The following is a 17,212-nucleotide window of genomic DNA, read 5'->3' as shown; positions in this document are numbered from 1 at the left end:
TATAGATATAATTAAGATGCACACTATAAAAACAAAACAGAAGGAGGGGAGGAGAAGGTGTGTGTGGGGGAAAACGACTATGCAAAATTGATTAGGTAATTTGGTAATCCACCTATTGGTTTTTCTGGAGTGAGAGATCAGCCATCATTACCCCCTGTGGTAGTAGTGAAAATGAGCATAAAAAGAATAAACAGAAAAAGTCACATAATTTCTTTCAAGCTTCCTGATGTTATGAGAACTTTAAAGAATAGATGTTAGATTTCATTAAGTCTGTCTTTAGCTCTCACTGGCGATGTACATTTCCTGCTAGTATTTATGAAACTACCAGTGAGATTTGCATGCATATAGTTTCTGTATATCATTTCCTCTGTAGTTTATATTTGGATCTGAAAGTGATGAGGTTTGTTATGTCACCCTCAGTTTCTATGAGAGTAAATTCCACAATCTTCAGCCTGCCATGCAATTCTACACTTATTTATAATAGAAAAAGTCTCAGAACACATATGCTTAGGTGGTCAATTTTATATCAGCCTGAAAATGTTGCATATACAGTACCTACATTTCAGTTAAGCACTAGGTAAGCTAATTTACTGAATTGTCCTATACTTAACCTGATTTAATCCATTTTGAAGATTCAACTATTGCTGGCTCACAGTACTTGTAACAAATCTTTCAGTGCCATTACTTCAATCTTTGCTAAAATTGTCTCATTTGCAGTCTATGCATTTCTTAGTTAACCTGTGCATATAAGTCCCATTGCCTTGCTGAATTAGGACCAGACTTTTGAATATTCACGTCTTTTCCTGGCAACACTTACAATCTTTGTAGTCTCAGAAATGTCAGAGGACTTAGGTTATGTTTTATTACACACAAGTGTGACAAAGAGTGGAGAGTTAAATTGGAGAACATATAATCTTAGAGAATGCCTGCAGTAAATGCTTTGTCAGTTTCCTAACATTCTCATCAAATTTCCAATGTAATTGATCCTTTAGGATTTCTAACCTCAGTCTCAAAGTCTGTCATGTTTGAACTTGGCAAATGAAAAAATACATTAAAAATACCTAAGCATGGCTATTTGCTGAAAAGTGCCTCTAAAAAGAGGCAGTGTGGGATTTCATATTTATCATTTCTCAGTGAATCCCAGATCACACCAACTTTGTTTACAAAAGAGTAGAAAACATGTTATTTCTCACTGCTATTTCTTCAAAATCAACCTGGGAGTCCATCTGATCTGATGCTTGTGCATTATCAAGAGTAATAAGGATTTTGCGATTGTAACTCAATTAATAATTCTGTTGATATGTGAGGCGGCTTCTATAACTGGAGTAAAGAGTATTAAAATATATATGTCAGTGATGCAAACAATAGAATGGGCCGAATGCAAAATTTAGTGAATCTTGGTTCTGAGAAGCATTTGTGAGCCAGTTTTATTTGCAAATCTATTTGATATTGAAAAATATTAGGGGTGAAATACTCGCTCCACCTGAAGACAATGGACAAGCTTCCCTTGACTTCAGTGTGGGCAGGATTTCACCCTACATGCATGTTACAAGTGAACAAGTTGTACAGTACAGATTGTTTGTGAAGTACCAGCTGAGAAATACCAACCACTGCAGTTTTACAATGAGCCCAGCTTCCATTCCTGAAACTGATACCAAACATGAAGGGTTTAGGAACCAAGAGGATATTAATACTGGCCGCCTCTTTAGCTTTGGAGGTAAAATCACCCCTCACGAAGTTACACAAAGGAATAACTACTTTACACAAAAGATCCTCAGCTGTTCAGAGTGCGAGAATTTAAGGCCAGAAGAGACCACCTTGATCATCTAGTGTGACCTCCCCCGCCACCCCAGACCCCGCTACATAACACAGCCCACAGAACTTCCCCAATTCTTATTTCAACTACAGCATATCTTTTACAATCCTCTCTTGATTTAAATATTTCCACTTATGAAAAATCCACCACAATTCTTGGGTAGTTGTTCCAATGGTTGATTACCCTCACTGTTAAAAAATTGCACCTTAACAGAGCAGAATCAGAGAGTTATAGATAGACGTCCAGACATTCTGCGTGAACACGGACTTTTGACACAGCGCCGAGGCAAATCTCTATGTGATGCTGTTTAGGTCAGGGACTTTAGCGCCTCAACTCCACTGGTGACCGTGGGCATCACTTGGTCAGCAGATTCAATCTACTTTTTCTTCCTCTATAGAGGGTAAAAATCTCCTTCATTGCCCAATTTAGGTCTTACATGTCAGAGCTTATTCTCTCTCCCCTACATCCCTAACTGATCCTTCAGACTCACAGTCAGCTTCTTTGGCACTCTTAAAATCCATGTTTCTCTCCCTTCCAGGGAGGGACTTATGTTTCTACAGTTAAGCAACATCAGTCAATGAGATGCTCGCTTACTAGTGTCATTGTTTCAAATCACTCATGAGAAAACACATTCCTCCTTACCCCTTTACCCTCTGAACCCCATCCTTCTCCAGAATCCATTCTGTAAAGAAAGCCTGAAGTTACTACACACAGCAAGTAGCAAATTTCAAATAGTTAAGAATAAACAAAAATAAGACATTATTTGTCACATATTTTAAATTCCACCCTTTATATTATCTAGGGGGGAAATAAAAGAGAATTATTATTCTTTAAATTCAATTCACCTGTGTGACTGAATGCACCCTTATATTCACACCCTATACACCACTGTAATAATCTTTGTACAAAATATGCCTTGTGAGGTATCATTGAAATTGAGTAACTTGCTGGTTAGTAATACCATGGGAAAACGTTATATGTGAAGTTATGAATTTTCCCTGCATGATGTTGGTGACACATGTTCAAACCCACGTAGCCCTGATTAGGCAGGACTGGTCAAGCAGCTCCTAAACAAAGGAATGTATGTTTACCTCAATTCACATATAAGTTGTAAACAGGGTCCTGAAACAAGAGGAAAGACAGGAGACAAGAAAACATCCACATTGAAGAAAACAGCATGAAATCTCTTTCACAGTCTCATGTCTCAAGCCTCACAGCTGAAAGGCACTTTATTTAGGGGTAACTCTCAGGAAAATATATTTCAAAGGGTGACTGAACTATTAAAGTAGGACAAAAGCACCCCAAGTATCTCTCTCTATCCATCTCTCTCTTTTTCCACCTAAGGAGAGAAAAAAAACAGCCTATAGACTCTGGGAGCAGATCCTGACCTGAAAGTTGGTTAGCAATGATATTGGGAACCTGTGGTAAAACTTCACCTTGAAGCAAGTCTAACTTGTTAAATTTAGAAAATGTTTTATCTTTATTTCTTTTGTAACCATTTCTGACTTTAATGACTCATTACTTGTATTCACTTAACATCTCTCTTTGGAGTTAAATACATTTATTTTGTTCTTTAATTAAAACTAATCCAGAGCTGTGAATTGTTTGGGTAACTCCATTTAAGGCACCTTATTTCAGAAGGTGAAGAGGCTGATCTAGATTTGATTTTGCCAAATAGGGAGGAACCGGTTGAGAATTTGAAAGTGGAAGGCAGCTTAGGTGAAAGTGATCATGAAATGGTAGAGTTCATGATTCTAAGGAATGGTAGGAGGGAAAAGAGCACAATAAAGATAGTGGATTTCAATCAGGCAGACTTCAGCAAACTCAGGGAGTTGGTGGGTCGGATGCCATGGGAAGCAAGTCCAAGGGGAAAAACAGTTCAAGAGAGTTGGCAGTTTTTCAAAGAGACATTATTAAGGGCACAAGAGCAAACTATCCCAATGTATAAGAAAGATCAGAAGAATGGCAAGAGACCACCCAGGAAATCTTCAATGATCTGAAACTCAAAAAGGAGTCCTACAAAAAATGGAAACTAGGTAAAATTACAAAGGATGAATATAAATAAATAACACAAGTATGTAGGGACAAAATTAGAAAGGCCAGGGCACAAAATGAGATTAAACTAGCTAGAGACAAAGGGTAACAAGAAAACATTCTACAAATACATTAGAAGCAAGAGGAAGACCAAGGACAGGGTAGGCCCATTACACAATAACAGGAAATGGCAGAAATGCTAAATGATTTTTTGTTTCAGTTTTCACAAAAAAGGTTAGTGAAATTGGACATCTAACATAATGAATTCCAGTGAAAATGAGAAAGGATCAGAGGCTAAAATAGGGAAAGAACAAGTTAAAAATTACTTAGACAAGTTACATGTCTTCAAGTCACCAGGGCCTAAATACATCCTAGAATACTCAAGGAGCTGACTGAGGAGATATCTGAGCCACTAGCGATCATCTCTGAAAAGTCATGGAAGATGGGAGAGATTCCAGAGGACTGGAAAAGGACAAATATAGTGCCAATCTATAAAAAGGGAAATAAGGACAACCTGGGGAATTATAGATCAGTCAGCTTAACTTCGGTACCCGGAAAGATAATGGAGCAAATAATTAAGCAATCAATTTGCATACACCTGGAAGACAATAAGATAAGTGACAATCAGCATGGATTTGCCAAGAAATCTTGTCATAACAATCTTACAGCTTTCTTTGACAGGGTAACAAGCCTTGTGGTGGGAGGGGCAGGAGGTGGGGGGGTAAATGTGGTATGTCTTGAATTTTGTAAGGGTTTTGATACTGTCTTCCATGACTTTCTCATAAACCAACTAGGGAAATACAACCTTGATGGAGCTATTATAAGGTGGGTGCATAAATGGTTGGAAAATCATTTACAGAGAGTAGTTATCACTGGTTCACAGTGAAACTGGAAGGGCACGATGAGTGGGGTCCTGCAGGGATCAGTTCTGAGTCTGGTTCTGGTCAATATCTTCACCAATGATTTAGATAATGGCATAGAGAGTACAGTTATAAAGTTTGCCGACAATACCACGCTGGGAGGGGTTGCAGGTACTTTGGTGGATTACAATTCAAAATGATCTGGACAAACTGGAGAAATGGTCTGAAGTAAATAGGATGAAATTCAGTTGGGACAAATGCAAAGTACCCCACTTAGGAAGGAAAAATCAGTTGCACTCATATAAAATGGGAAATGGCTGCCTAGGAAGGAGCACTGCGGAAAGGGATCTGGGGGGGTCATAGTGAATCTCAAGCTAAATAGGAGTGAACAATTTAACACTGTTGCAAAAAAAAGCAAACATCCTTCTGATGTATTAGCAGGAGTGTTGTAAGCAAGACACAAGAAGTAATTCTTTCGCTCTACTCTGCACTGATTAGGTCTCAACTGGAGTACTGTGTCCAGTTCTGGGTGTCACATTTCAGAAAGGATGTGGACAACTGGAGAGAGTCCAGAGAAGAGAGACAAAAATGATTAAAGGTCTAGAAAACATGACCTATGAGGAAAGATTGAAAAAAAACTGGGTTTGTTTAGTCTGGAGAAGAAAAGACTGAGGGGGGACATGATAACCATTTTCAAGTACATAAATAGCTGTTACAAGGAGGAGGGACAAAAATTGTTCTCTTTAACCCCTGAGGATAGGGCAAGAAGCAACGGGTTTAAATTACAGCAGGGGCAGTTTAAGTTGGCCATTAGGAAAAACTTCCTAACGGTCAGGGTGGTTAAGCACTGGAATAAATTGCTTAGGGAGGTTGTAGAATCTTCATCATTAGAGATTTTTAAGAGCAGGTTAGACAAACACCTGTCAGGAATGGTGCAGATAATACTTACTCCTGTCATGAATGTAGGGGACTGGACCAGATGACCTCCCGAGGTCTCTTCCAATCCTACGATTTTATGTTTCTATGTTGATCTCCTTAAAGGGGCAATGGACCTGAAAGAGCTGCACAGCGCGGGGGAAATCTAGGACTGGCGGTGTATTGGGATTACTTTGCAAGTAGTAACCAAGGCTGCTGGAAGCCAGAGCATGGCTGGTGTTTGCTGACAGGCTGCTGGGGTCAGAGCTGCGTGACCAGCATAGTGGTTATACAGACATTCAGACAGACAATCTATTTCTAATTACATTTGATTGTCAGAGTTTATAGAAAACTATTACACAGATCAATTATAATTACTATTTATAAAGTAAATTAGCACTATTTGATAATATGCAAAAGCCAATAAATAATGAATACTCACTTTACCCAATCTAGCTTAATAATACTTATTTCACTGCAATATTAAATACCACATCCTTCTGGAAGTTATAATTCCCAATGGCAAGTTAAATCAAACAGCATAATACAAAGAATCCCTAAATCTTCAGCCTAGATAAATATTAGAACCAGCTTAAATTTAATAGCAGTACTAATTGATGGCTAGATTGTGGATTTGCCACAAACCCTGGGGAAGGAGCAATACAAAGTTGTGCTTCTCCAGGACCAACTTATGACACAGAGTCATAGCTACTCAGTTCCTTGCTTCCTCCCAGACCCAGGAAGAAAATAATTCACTCTAGTACATTATCTGGTGCAGATTACTTTCTCTTCCGTACCTTCCAGAGCAGATGAGGTCAGGTCCAATAACCATTGCCCATAAACTGCCTATTTTCAGTCTCGTGCTATACCACTCTCTTATGGTGAAAAATTAGGGAAGAGTTCATGTATAAACACTGCAGACTTTGAAGACCCAAGCTGTAAATATTCTTTCAACTGGACAAGAAAACACGTCTACTTTAAATGAAAATCAATTGTTGTTAAATCTGTTAGCTCTAGCTCATTTAGACTGACGCTATTTCTGCAACTTGCAAAGAGTTGTGCTGAAGAAATAGTACAATAGAATCATGATGGATTCAGCATCGAAACACAGCAGTTCAGGTTGGACAGCAAGCACAACCAAGGAAGCATGAGCTGAAAGTTTATGCAGACTAGGTTAATCATGTTTCTGGTAAAGCTATTGGCAGATCATCTTTCCTTTTATGGCTGGAAAGGTTAGAAATCACACTCAGGCAAGGAAACATTTTGAAAGTTGCACACGAGGTTAATTGACCTAGTCAAACTCTGTATCCTGACTATGGTATTCTATGGAATTCAGTCACCACGGATTTGGGGATCCACTCTGGCAGCAAACAAGTCTGCTCCAGGCTGGAGGAAAATTCCACCAGCCTAGGAACACCACAGGATGGCATAGGCAACTTCACACTTGTCACAGGCCCCTGTGTAATGAATGGGGCTGCAGATAAGGAGGCATTTCCCCAGTCCTCAGCACTACAGGAATTCTGGATTGCAGAGCAGGCCATTGACAGCTGTGGGAAGGGTGCCATAAATTAGACCAGCTCCCAAGGCACAAAAGTAGTTTATACACCAGTTTACCACCATTCCACTGTGCTGTTCTTTTGGTTCTGTGCTTCAGTATAGCATACAATATATCCCAGTGTTTTTACTTTCAGATCCCTTCTAAGACCCAATGTGGAAAAACTTTTAAATGAGAGACTTACTTACCTGGTTAAAATGATGAAGTCTGTCAATTAAATGACTGATGAGAGGGTCTAATCCTTTGACTTTCAATTCTGGGTTATTAATTTGTGCCTTAAGTCCATTGGAAACAACTCTGCTGGTGTAACTAAAAAAAAAAGAAACAAAAGATCAACCAGAGAGAAAATATTTACACTGAAAATGAGAGGGTAACATTTTACAGATTATTTTCATTAGAATAATGAACATGCACAGATTTTCCGTAATGAGTCAGGGTCAATAAACATATTACAAAGCAAACATGGTTGTAAATAGTGTAATTAGTGCAAACAATTCTTTCATCACCCCAAATCTGCATAAAATGACATGATTTCTTGCAGTATTATCAACTCCAACCCTTCCAATATCACAAGTCAGCCCCCAAAAAGATCATGAGAGATTTAAAAAAAACAAAACAAAACAAAACAAAACAAAACAACACAACGTTTCAGGTTTCTTATTTGTATTTTGGTGTTTGAACCTTTCAGGTTTATGCTTCAAGCTTTTCTGCACAACTCTAAGGACTGGAAACTTGCTTTAAAAATCAAATTTGAGATTTTCACATAATCACTGGGATCCTGGGGCTTTCAGGAAGACACCAAATATCGCAAGACTTGCAGTAAAATCGCAAGAGTCGGCAACACTGTACATTTTCTCGATCAGCAGGGGAATGTTCTACTCAGTGAAATGAGGCTTCTCAGGAGAGGTCAGCAACTCAGAAGATCCGATTGCCTGCTAGGCTTCAGCCTTAGATGTACTGTGAGAACTCCTTCTAGCAGCATAATCTGATACATCAGCGGTCTTCATCTCAGTCATGCATTATTTTTGTCATTATGACTTTGTTAGGAGCAGTTCAGATATATACATACGTAGGGCCCGGCTCTGGGCAATCTCACCTTAGACCTTTGGATCTGAAAAACATCAGCTGTTCTCACACAGTAAATGCCTGCCTCCATCAGCATCCTCACCCTATCACCATGGACAAAGTTATAGACACAGACAGACTAATCATTCAGTCATTGCTGTAGTTCTTGTTTTTGCATCCTTAATTACAAGGAACAAACTGGGGCCCCATGCTTCTGGGGATTCTGTGCAAACTACTTTGATTTCCCTGCACCTCCTGCAGCAAAACTGGACAAGGAAATATTCATGGCCCAGTTAGGCATTGGGACTGATGGGGAAGGTCACTCAACAACTGGCTTCCCCTATGTATCCATATCTGCTTGGGAACTGTGAATCATCATGCCAAATGTACACCTTTGTAAACTCAAGCAGAAGGAGGTTGCATTCTTCCAAATTGGAACTCAAAGAGAAAGGTCCTGTTACAATTGTCTCCTTAGCACTGATGTAGAGAATGTAGCTGTGGCTACTCAAAGTGGTGGTCCGCGGACCGCTGCCAGTCCGCGAGCCATCGGCTGCCAGTCTGCGCGCACATTGGGAGAAAAATTGCCGGTCCCCCACATCAGATAGCTTGAGAAGCATTGCTCTACATGATAACTCAGATGTTCTTTCAGTCTGTCAGCAATCTTCCCTTGATAGCTTTTTAAGACTGGAAAACTTAGGATCGGGCTTTCACAGGGGGCTAAGAGAATTAGGCATTCAACTTGTATTGGCTTTCAATTAGAGCCGGGCACCTAATATCCTTTGAAAATGCCAGCATAAATTATCTCTTCTCTCAGTGACTAACAGAATTGCAAATTATAATTGGACTTTTACTAGGATGTTTGTCCTGTCTTAATTAAAACCAAACAAGATGAATAAAGTTCAAGTAAACCTGACAGTAAAAACATTACATACTGCCGTTTAAGATTTGAGTTCAAGGGTCAGCTTAAAATTCTGGTGAAGACTAGAGGAGGTGGCATGGTCAGTTAAGGAAAATTATCAATGACTTTAACCTCGCAGAGAAAGGAAAGATGACAATCATGAATGAGAGCAGGGAAGAATAAAGTGTGCAAAATAATGGAAATTTAGAAAAACAAAACATTTGTCATGTTAAAATACTCAACCAATAGCAGCCTGTATCCTAGTATTAGACACAGAAAAGGTATTTGATGCAGCTCTTTAGGATCATTCTGTTGCAGTACAGGAGGAATTTAGTTATGGACATCAATTTATAGCCTCCATCAAACTGTTCTACAATTCTCCACGTGCATTCCTTTGTCTGAGCATCTTCCCATCACAAACTATCTCCATAAACAGCAGCACAAGGCAAGGGAATGCTTTGCTACCTATTCTCATTGCTCTATGCTTTTTATCACTTGCTATAGCTATCAAAGTTTCTCCAGATATTCAGGGCATCACAATGATAAAGAATGTAAAAAAGCTTTTTTTCTGCCTGCAAATGAAATTGTTTTAACTCTGCAAATCACAAGCCTCCATTCAATGCTTTTCAGCAGCATTATACAGATTTTGTGTAAATATGATCCAACCAAAAGCAATGCCTTTATCCACCCCATCCATTGAGCCTCATTCATTTTCCATGCCAATGATCCCCTGAGGGATTCCAATGCCTGGAGGTACAAATCTCACGCAGTGTTATTATACTGCTTGTTGCTAAATGGGCACACTCTTTTACTTAATTTAGATCAAGAAAAATGGCATAACTTTCACTATCTATATTTGGTTGAATCCAAAGTCCATTCAGATCAGTGGGGCTATTTGTGCGCTTAAATATAAGCATGTAAGTGTTTGCAGGACTGAGGCCCTATACTCCAAGACAATGTTCAAATCAGTCTGCTGCCCAAGTCATTGTTAGTGTTTGATATTTAGATATCATAGAATCATAGAACTGGAAGGGACCTCGAGAGGTCATCTAGTCCAGTCCCCTGCACTTACGGCAGGACTATGTATTATCTAGACCATACCTGACAGTTGTTTGTCCAACCTGCTCTTAAAAATACCCAGTGATGGAGATTCCACAACCTCCCTAGGCAATTTATTCCAGTGCTTAACTACCCTTACAGTTAGGAAGTTTTTCCTTATGTCCAACCTAAACCGCCCTTGCTGCAATTTAAGCCCATTGCCTCTTCTCCTATCCTCAGAGGTTAACGGGAACAATTCTTCTCCTTCCTCCTTGTAACAACCTTTTATGTACTTGAAAACTGTTATGTCCTCTCTCAGTCTTCTCTTCTCCAGACTAAACAAACCCACTTTTTTTCAATCTTCCCTCATAGATCATGTTTTCTAGACCTTTAATAATTTTTGTCACTCTTCTCTGAACTTTCTCCAATTTGTCCACATATCTCCTGAAATGTGGTGCCCAGAACTGAACACAATACTCCAGTTCAGGCCTAATCAGCGCGGAGTATAGCGGAAGAATTACTTCTTGTGTCTTGCTTACAATACTCCTGCTAATACATCCCAGAAGGATGTTTGCTTTTTTTGCAACAGTGTTACACTGCTGACTCGTATTTAGCTTGTGATCCACTATGACCGCCAGATCCCTTTCCGCAGTACTCCTTCCTAGGCAGTCATTTCCCATTTTGTCATTTCCCATCATCTAATCTTGGGATGTCAGGGAAAGCATATATCAAATCTGGTGGCTCTATCTTCTAGAGCTATTTATTTGTATGTTAATTATGTTCATATTTGTGCCATTACACCTATAGCCAACTGCCCTCTGGAAGCTACAGAGAGGGTTAGGACACGCAGGACCTCAAGGGTCTGCTTACTCATGTGCTTGAGACATGAATAGTCTACAGGGGCCGTACAAACAGCATGACTCACATGCCTAGGCAGCCAACTGCAGACCCCAGATGTGGCTGGGACTGCCCAGACATATGAACTGTGACAGGAGCTGCTGTTAAGTGCAGCCAGAGGAAGCCATTTCCAGAGCACAATAATTATTGGTCCTAGAAAACCCAAGAACTTTAGTCCATCTTCTTGGGTGCCACTTACTGGGATCTCATCCATTAACTATTTACATATAGAACACTTCTCTAACAAACTGAGTCCAGAGAGACAAGGTAATATCTTTTATTGGGCCAACTTCTGCTGGTGAGAGAGACAAGTTTTCAAGCTTACACACATCTGACCTGAAGAAGAGCTGTGAATTCTTGTCTCCCACCCAGAGAAGTTGGTCCAGTAAAAGATTTTATTTCACCCACCTTCTGTCTCTCTTATCCTGGGACTGACAAGGCTACAACAACACTGAGTCCAGAGAGTCTCAGTCCAGAGAGTATGGACTGAGTCCAGTCCATTTGCTGTAGGGTGGTGGGTTCCAGCAATAAGAGAAGATATGGCCCCCAGTTGCTCTTGAGGGGAAGGAGAATGAAGGGTATTGAAAACCATGTTAACATGATAAACGATCACTTGAACTTGTAAGGGGTTTTCTGGACCTGCTTGCAGGTGAAGAGGCTAAGTAGAAATGCGTGTGATCAGAGCCAGAGTGCAGAGCACCAGCCTAGAATGCTGTGGGTTGAATTGTGCCTCTGTTTTAAGGAGCAACTTGCTGTCTCTCTCTCGGTTCTTGTGCAATATTGTTCTCAACAGTGTTACATTGCAACCTGTTAAGGAAAAGTTAGCATATGTGACTCCATTTTGGTTTGGGGCCCACCATTGTCTAAAAGCAAACACATCATGCACCAGGAGGAGTGTTCCTTACATACTGCATTCCTGTGAAAACCCCCCGCTTGTTTCCAGCCTGTCTCGACTCCCGGTTTCTGTTCTTTGTCTGTTCCTAACTCCCTGCCTCCTGGCCTTGATGTAAGCCTCCCATCCTAATAAAAAAGGACCATGTTGTGTAGTTAAAATAATGGTTTAGCACAAAAAATGCACTTAGCAAAAATAAATAATAAATTAAAAAAGGGTTTGTCTATTGGCTAAAGTTTCCGATGCACGAGGGCAACATGCTTTGCTAAAAGATATATAATCTCTGTATAACCTGCATTCGGGGTCCCCTCCTAGTTAGCAGGGGGGCACCACGCTCGAGCGTAATGAACTTAGTATCTTTGGAAACTCTGCAGTTGTGGACTTTGTTCGTGTGCCTCAGCCTAGACTCAAACTGTGCATGACCTATCGGGTATAATTCGCAGCAGTTCCTGTGCGTGACCTATCGGGTATAATTCGTAACAAACTTTCCAGCAAGAGTATTTTTATCTAACTTCTCTATGTATGCTGTCAAACATAACGGAGAGAAGGCACGCTAACAACCCAAGGTGAGTCACAGAGCCACTGAGGAGGGAGGACTACAATTGGAGATCAGGATTGTTCCAGGAGGCAGCTACACATCTATCTGACTTGAACTCCTATCCTGTAAGCATAGAATTAACCTGCTGGCTCTGCATCAGGTCTGATATACCTTGGAACAAACAACATACATTTCCTGAAAGGTAATTTGATTTGTTTACTTCTTTGCACTATGTAACACATTTTTTTTGTGCTGACAACACAATTACTGAATTACTGAGAATGTACATTAAGAACCGTCAGAAATTGGTTGACTTTATCTAATAATCTGTAATCTAACTGAAAAATAGTAGTGCAGAATTGCTAATGCCAGTGATTCATAGATTCCAAGGCCAGAAGGGACCATTGTGATAATCTAGTCTGACCTCCTGTGTAATACAGGCCAAAGAACTTACCCAAAAATAATTCCTAGAGCAGATCTTTTAGAAAAACTTCCAATCTTGATTTAAAAATTGTCAGTGATGGAGAATCCACCATGACTCTTGTTGTTCCAATGGTTAATTACTCTAATTATTAAAAAAACACGCCCTATTTCCTTTAGTACTTTATTCATACTAGACCCTGAAATGTCTTTATCAACAACCTACAGGTCAAAAAGACCAGGAGATGTGTATAAAAACATCACCTATATGCAGCAATTCTGAACTAACCATACTGCTAGCATGCAATGAATAACAAATACAGGAAGAATTACTAATCGGTTTCAAAACTGTGAGTTTAATAGTAACATTATTTGACTGATCTACTGGGAAAAGCTAAAAACGTTATTTAATAAAATCTTAACAGCTTTCCAGAAATACAGTTTAGGTGATTTTTAGCTCACAAAATTATCCTAAGCTTGAAATGGGTCAGAAGCAAACTGTTGCCTAGACACTGGCATGGATAATATTTTGAACATAAATGTACATTTCTTTCCTTATTTTTGAAAAAAGATTTTGGCTTTAGAAGTTCTTTTCAAAGTCAGAACTATACCAGTGATTTTGAAACACTATTATTTTTCATTTGTCATCGGAAAGGAGACAAAATATAAGATGCTCCCAAACTACTGAAGAAAAAAGGAGATGAAAAGTGCTGCCTATACAATGTCCAAAACGAACCCAGTGTTTCCACTGGCTCTTTAGATAGCTACAGAGTTCAGAGAACAAACCTTAAAACTGAAAGATGCCAGACAGATAGCTGCAGGAGCTGCATTAGATACAGTAGTAATGATATTTAGCCACATGAGACTAGGAAATGGGGGTGGCATTCTCACACCATTCCCTTCCCTGTTCGCTACAGGAGACAGTACCAGTTTGGTTACAAGCATCTGATCAAAGCTTTTACAGGCAGCAGTTCCATGTATTATTGATCAGTGTCCAGCTGGGAGACCATTTCCATGGCTCCATTTCCCTCAGGATGCTATTACTCTGAGCAGGGCCACTATATGCCATTAAGCTCCCCAGTGCTCTGATCTGCGGTGGCTAATGGTCTATGCTCTTCCCAGGATCAGAAAGAAACTCTGAACTCAGATGACCAGCCTGAATGAACTCAGTCTGAATAAGGAAGTCAGCTTCCGCATATACTCAAAGTGGGGATTAGAGAGCAACATGAAAACCCCACCAAAATTCATATGCATGGTCTCGTACACTGAATTTCTCAATTTCTTTTAAAAATAATATTAGTGTACTGCATACTTGATATTATAGCAAGGTCTTTTCAAGGAATACACTGAACTCATCTGATGTAAATCAGTGTAGTTCTGTTGACTTTAATCCTATTTTACTCTGTGTGAGGATCTGGCTAAATATATCTAAACCTCAGAAGTTGATGTAAACTATCTATGTTAGGACTTTCAAAGCTGCTTATAGTATTCAGGGGCCCAATTCTTATTAATTTATGGTGGAAATTGGATGTCTATATTCTTTAGGCCAGTGGCTTTCAACATTTCCAGACTACTGTACCCCTTTCAGGAGTCTGATTTGTCTTGCATATGCCCAAGTTTCACCTCACTTAAAAACTACTTGCTTATGAAATCAGACATAAAAGTACAAAAGTGTCACATCACACTATTACTGAAAAATTGCTTACTCTCATTTTTAATCACAATTATACAATAAATCAATCGGAATATAAATATTGTACTTACATTTCAGTGTATCGTATATAGAGCAATATAAAACAAGTGATCGTCTATATGAAATTTTAGTTTGTACTGACTTCGGTAGTGCATTTTATGTAGTCTGTTATAAAACTAGGCAAATATCTACATAAGTTGATGTACCCCTGGAAGACCTCTACATAACCCCATGGGTACACGTACCCCAGGTTGAGAACCACTGCTTTAACCACGTTGAAATTCTGAGCCCTCATTTTCTTCTCAAAAGTAGTTCTGCAGTTGGGCATTTGATTTTTCCTTCCTAAGTGAAGTAGTTTGCACTTGTCTTTATTGACTTCTCCAATTTGTCAAGGTCAATTGAATTCTAAGCTTGTCCTCCAAAGTGCTTGCAACCTCTCCCAGCCTGGTGTCATCTGCAAATTTATAAGCATACTCCCCACTCCTCTATCCAACTCATTAAAGAAAATATTTAACAGTACTGGGCCCAGGACTGACCCTGTGGGACTGCACTAGATACGCCTTCCCCCCCATACCCCGGTTTGATAGCAAACCATTGGTAACTACTCTTTGAGTTTGGTCTTTCAACCAATCATGCACTGCACCCACCTTATAGTAATTTCATCTTGACCACATTGCCCTAGTTTGCTTATGAGAATGTCATGTGGGAGTGTGTCAAAAGCCTTACTAAAATCAAGGTACATCACATCTACTGCTTCCCCCTAACCACCAGGCCTGTAACCCTGTCAAAGAAGGAATGCAGGTTGATTTGGCATGATTTGTTCTTGACAAATACAAGCTGGCTACTCCCTATAACCTTTTTGTCCTCAACTACTTACAAATTGATTGTTTAACAATTTGTTCCAGTATCTTTCCCACTATTTAAGTTAGACTGAGTGGTCTATAATTCCATGGGTCTCTTTGCTCCCCTTTTAAAGATAGGTACTATGTTTGCCATTCTCTAGTCTTCTGGGACTTCACTCATCCCCCAAGAGTTCTCAAAGCTAATAGCAAAATTTTCAAGATTGCTCCAGCTAGTTCCTTAAATGCCCTACAATGAATTTCATAAGACTTTGCTGACTTGAATACGTATCTAACTTATCTAAATATTGTTTAACCTGATATTTCCCTACTTTGGCTTGCATTCCTTCCCCCTTGTTGTCACTATTGAGTATCTAGTCACCATTAACCTTTCTTAGTGAAGACTGAACCAAACTAGGCATTAAACAGTTCAGCTTTCTTGATGCCATCAGTTATTGGCTTACCCGCTAAGTAGAAGACCTACATTTTCCTTCACCTTTCTCTTGCTTCTAATTTATTTAAGGGACCTCTTGTTCTTGCCTTTTATGTCCCTTGCTAAGAGTAACTCATTTTGTGCATTAGCCCTTCTGATTTTTTTCCTGGATGTTTGTGCTATTCTTTTGTACTCTTCTTACCAATTTGTCCATGTTGCCACCTTTTTTTTTTTTTTTTACAGGATTCCTTTTTGATTTTGAGGTCCTGATGGAGCCATCTTGACCTCTTACTATTCTTTCTTTTGCATTGGAATAGTTTGCAGGTGTGCCTTTAATCGCATATCCTTGAGAAACTGCCAGCTCTCCTTGAATCCTTTTCCCCTTAGATTTTCTTCCCATGGCACCTTACCTAGCAGGTATCTGAGTGTGTTAAAGTCTGTGTTTTTGAAGTCTATTGTCCTTCTTCTACTGCTCTAACTCCTTCCTTTCCTAAGGATCATGAAATCTATCGTTTCATGATCACCTTCACCTCAATTGCCTTCCACCTTCAGATTTGTTACCACTTCCTTCCTCATGGTAAGAATCAAGTCTAAAATGGCTGGTTATTTCTTCCACTTTCTGGAACAAAATGTTGTCTCCTATATGTTCCAAGAATGTATTGGAAATTTTGTGTTTTACCATATTAGTTTTCCAGCAGATGTCTGAGTAAAGTTCCTCATTACTATCAGGTCTTGTGTTTTGGATATGTCTGTCATTTGTTCTAGAAATGCCACCTCCGCCTCCTCTTCCTGATGTCATGGTCTATAATAGACCCTCTCCTACATCACTCCTAACTTTTACCCCTTTTACCTTTACCCAGAGTTTCCCAGCTGGTCTGCCTCCTATCTTTTTCTGGCCCTCAGAACAACTGTATATATTCTTGATGTATAATGCACCCCTCCTCCCATTTTACCCTGTCCTTCCTGAACAAGCTATACCCATCTATAACAATATTCCATTCATGAGACTTATCCCACCAAGTCTCTGTGATGCAAATTAAGTTATAATGTAGCTTGTGTACTAATACTTCGTTTTTCCTGTTTATTCCCTATACTCCTTCAATTTGAATATAGACAGCTAATATTCTGAACAAATTCCCTCACTCATTTCCCTGTCATTTCTCCTGTGACTAGCCTAAAATACAATTACCCTTAACCATTAACCCACACCATTATGTTATGCCCCAAATTCATCATTTTAACCATCTCTTCTGTGTTTTATCAATGCAAATCTCAGCACATCTGGCCTTATGACCCATAGGGCAGTATAATGAATGATT

At 39.5% G+C, this 17,212-nt stretch overlaps 1 protein-coding gene across 4 annotated transcripts in view; it reads right to left on the bottom strand.

Annotated features, from left to right (window-relative positions):
• Nucleotides 1-17,212, bottom strand: part of LOC125642570 (glypican-5-like) — a 610,585-nt gene that overhangs the window by 225,436 nt on the left and 367,937 nt on the right. For all 4 annotated transcript variants that reach the window (XM_048864161.2, XM_048864160.2, XM_048864159.2 and 1 more), the window contains one exon: nucleotides 7,369-7,489. In XM_048864161.2, the coding sequence (XP_048720118.1) occupies nucleotides 7,369-7,489 (121 nt within the window). The remainder of the gene's footprint in view (nucleotides 1-7,368; nucleotides 7,490-17,212) is intronic.

This window comes from Caretta caretta, chromosome 9, assembly GCF_965140235.1.
Source record: "Caretta caretta isolate rCarCar2 chromosome 9, rCarCar1.hap1, whole genome shotgun sequence".
Classification (NCBI taxonomy): Eukaryota; Metazoa; Chordata; order Testudines; family Cheloniidae; genus Caretta; species Caretta caretta.
This window is presented reverse-complemented; position numbering and strand designations above follow the sequence as displayed.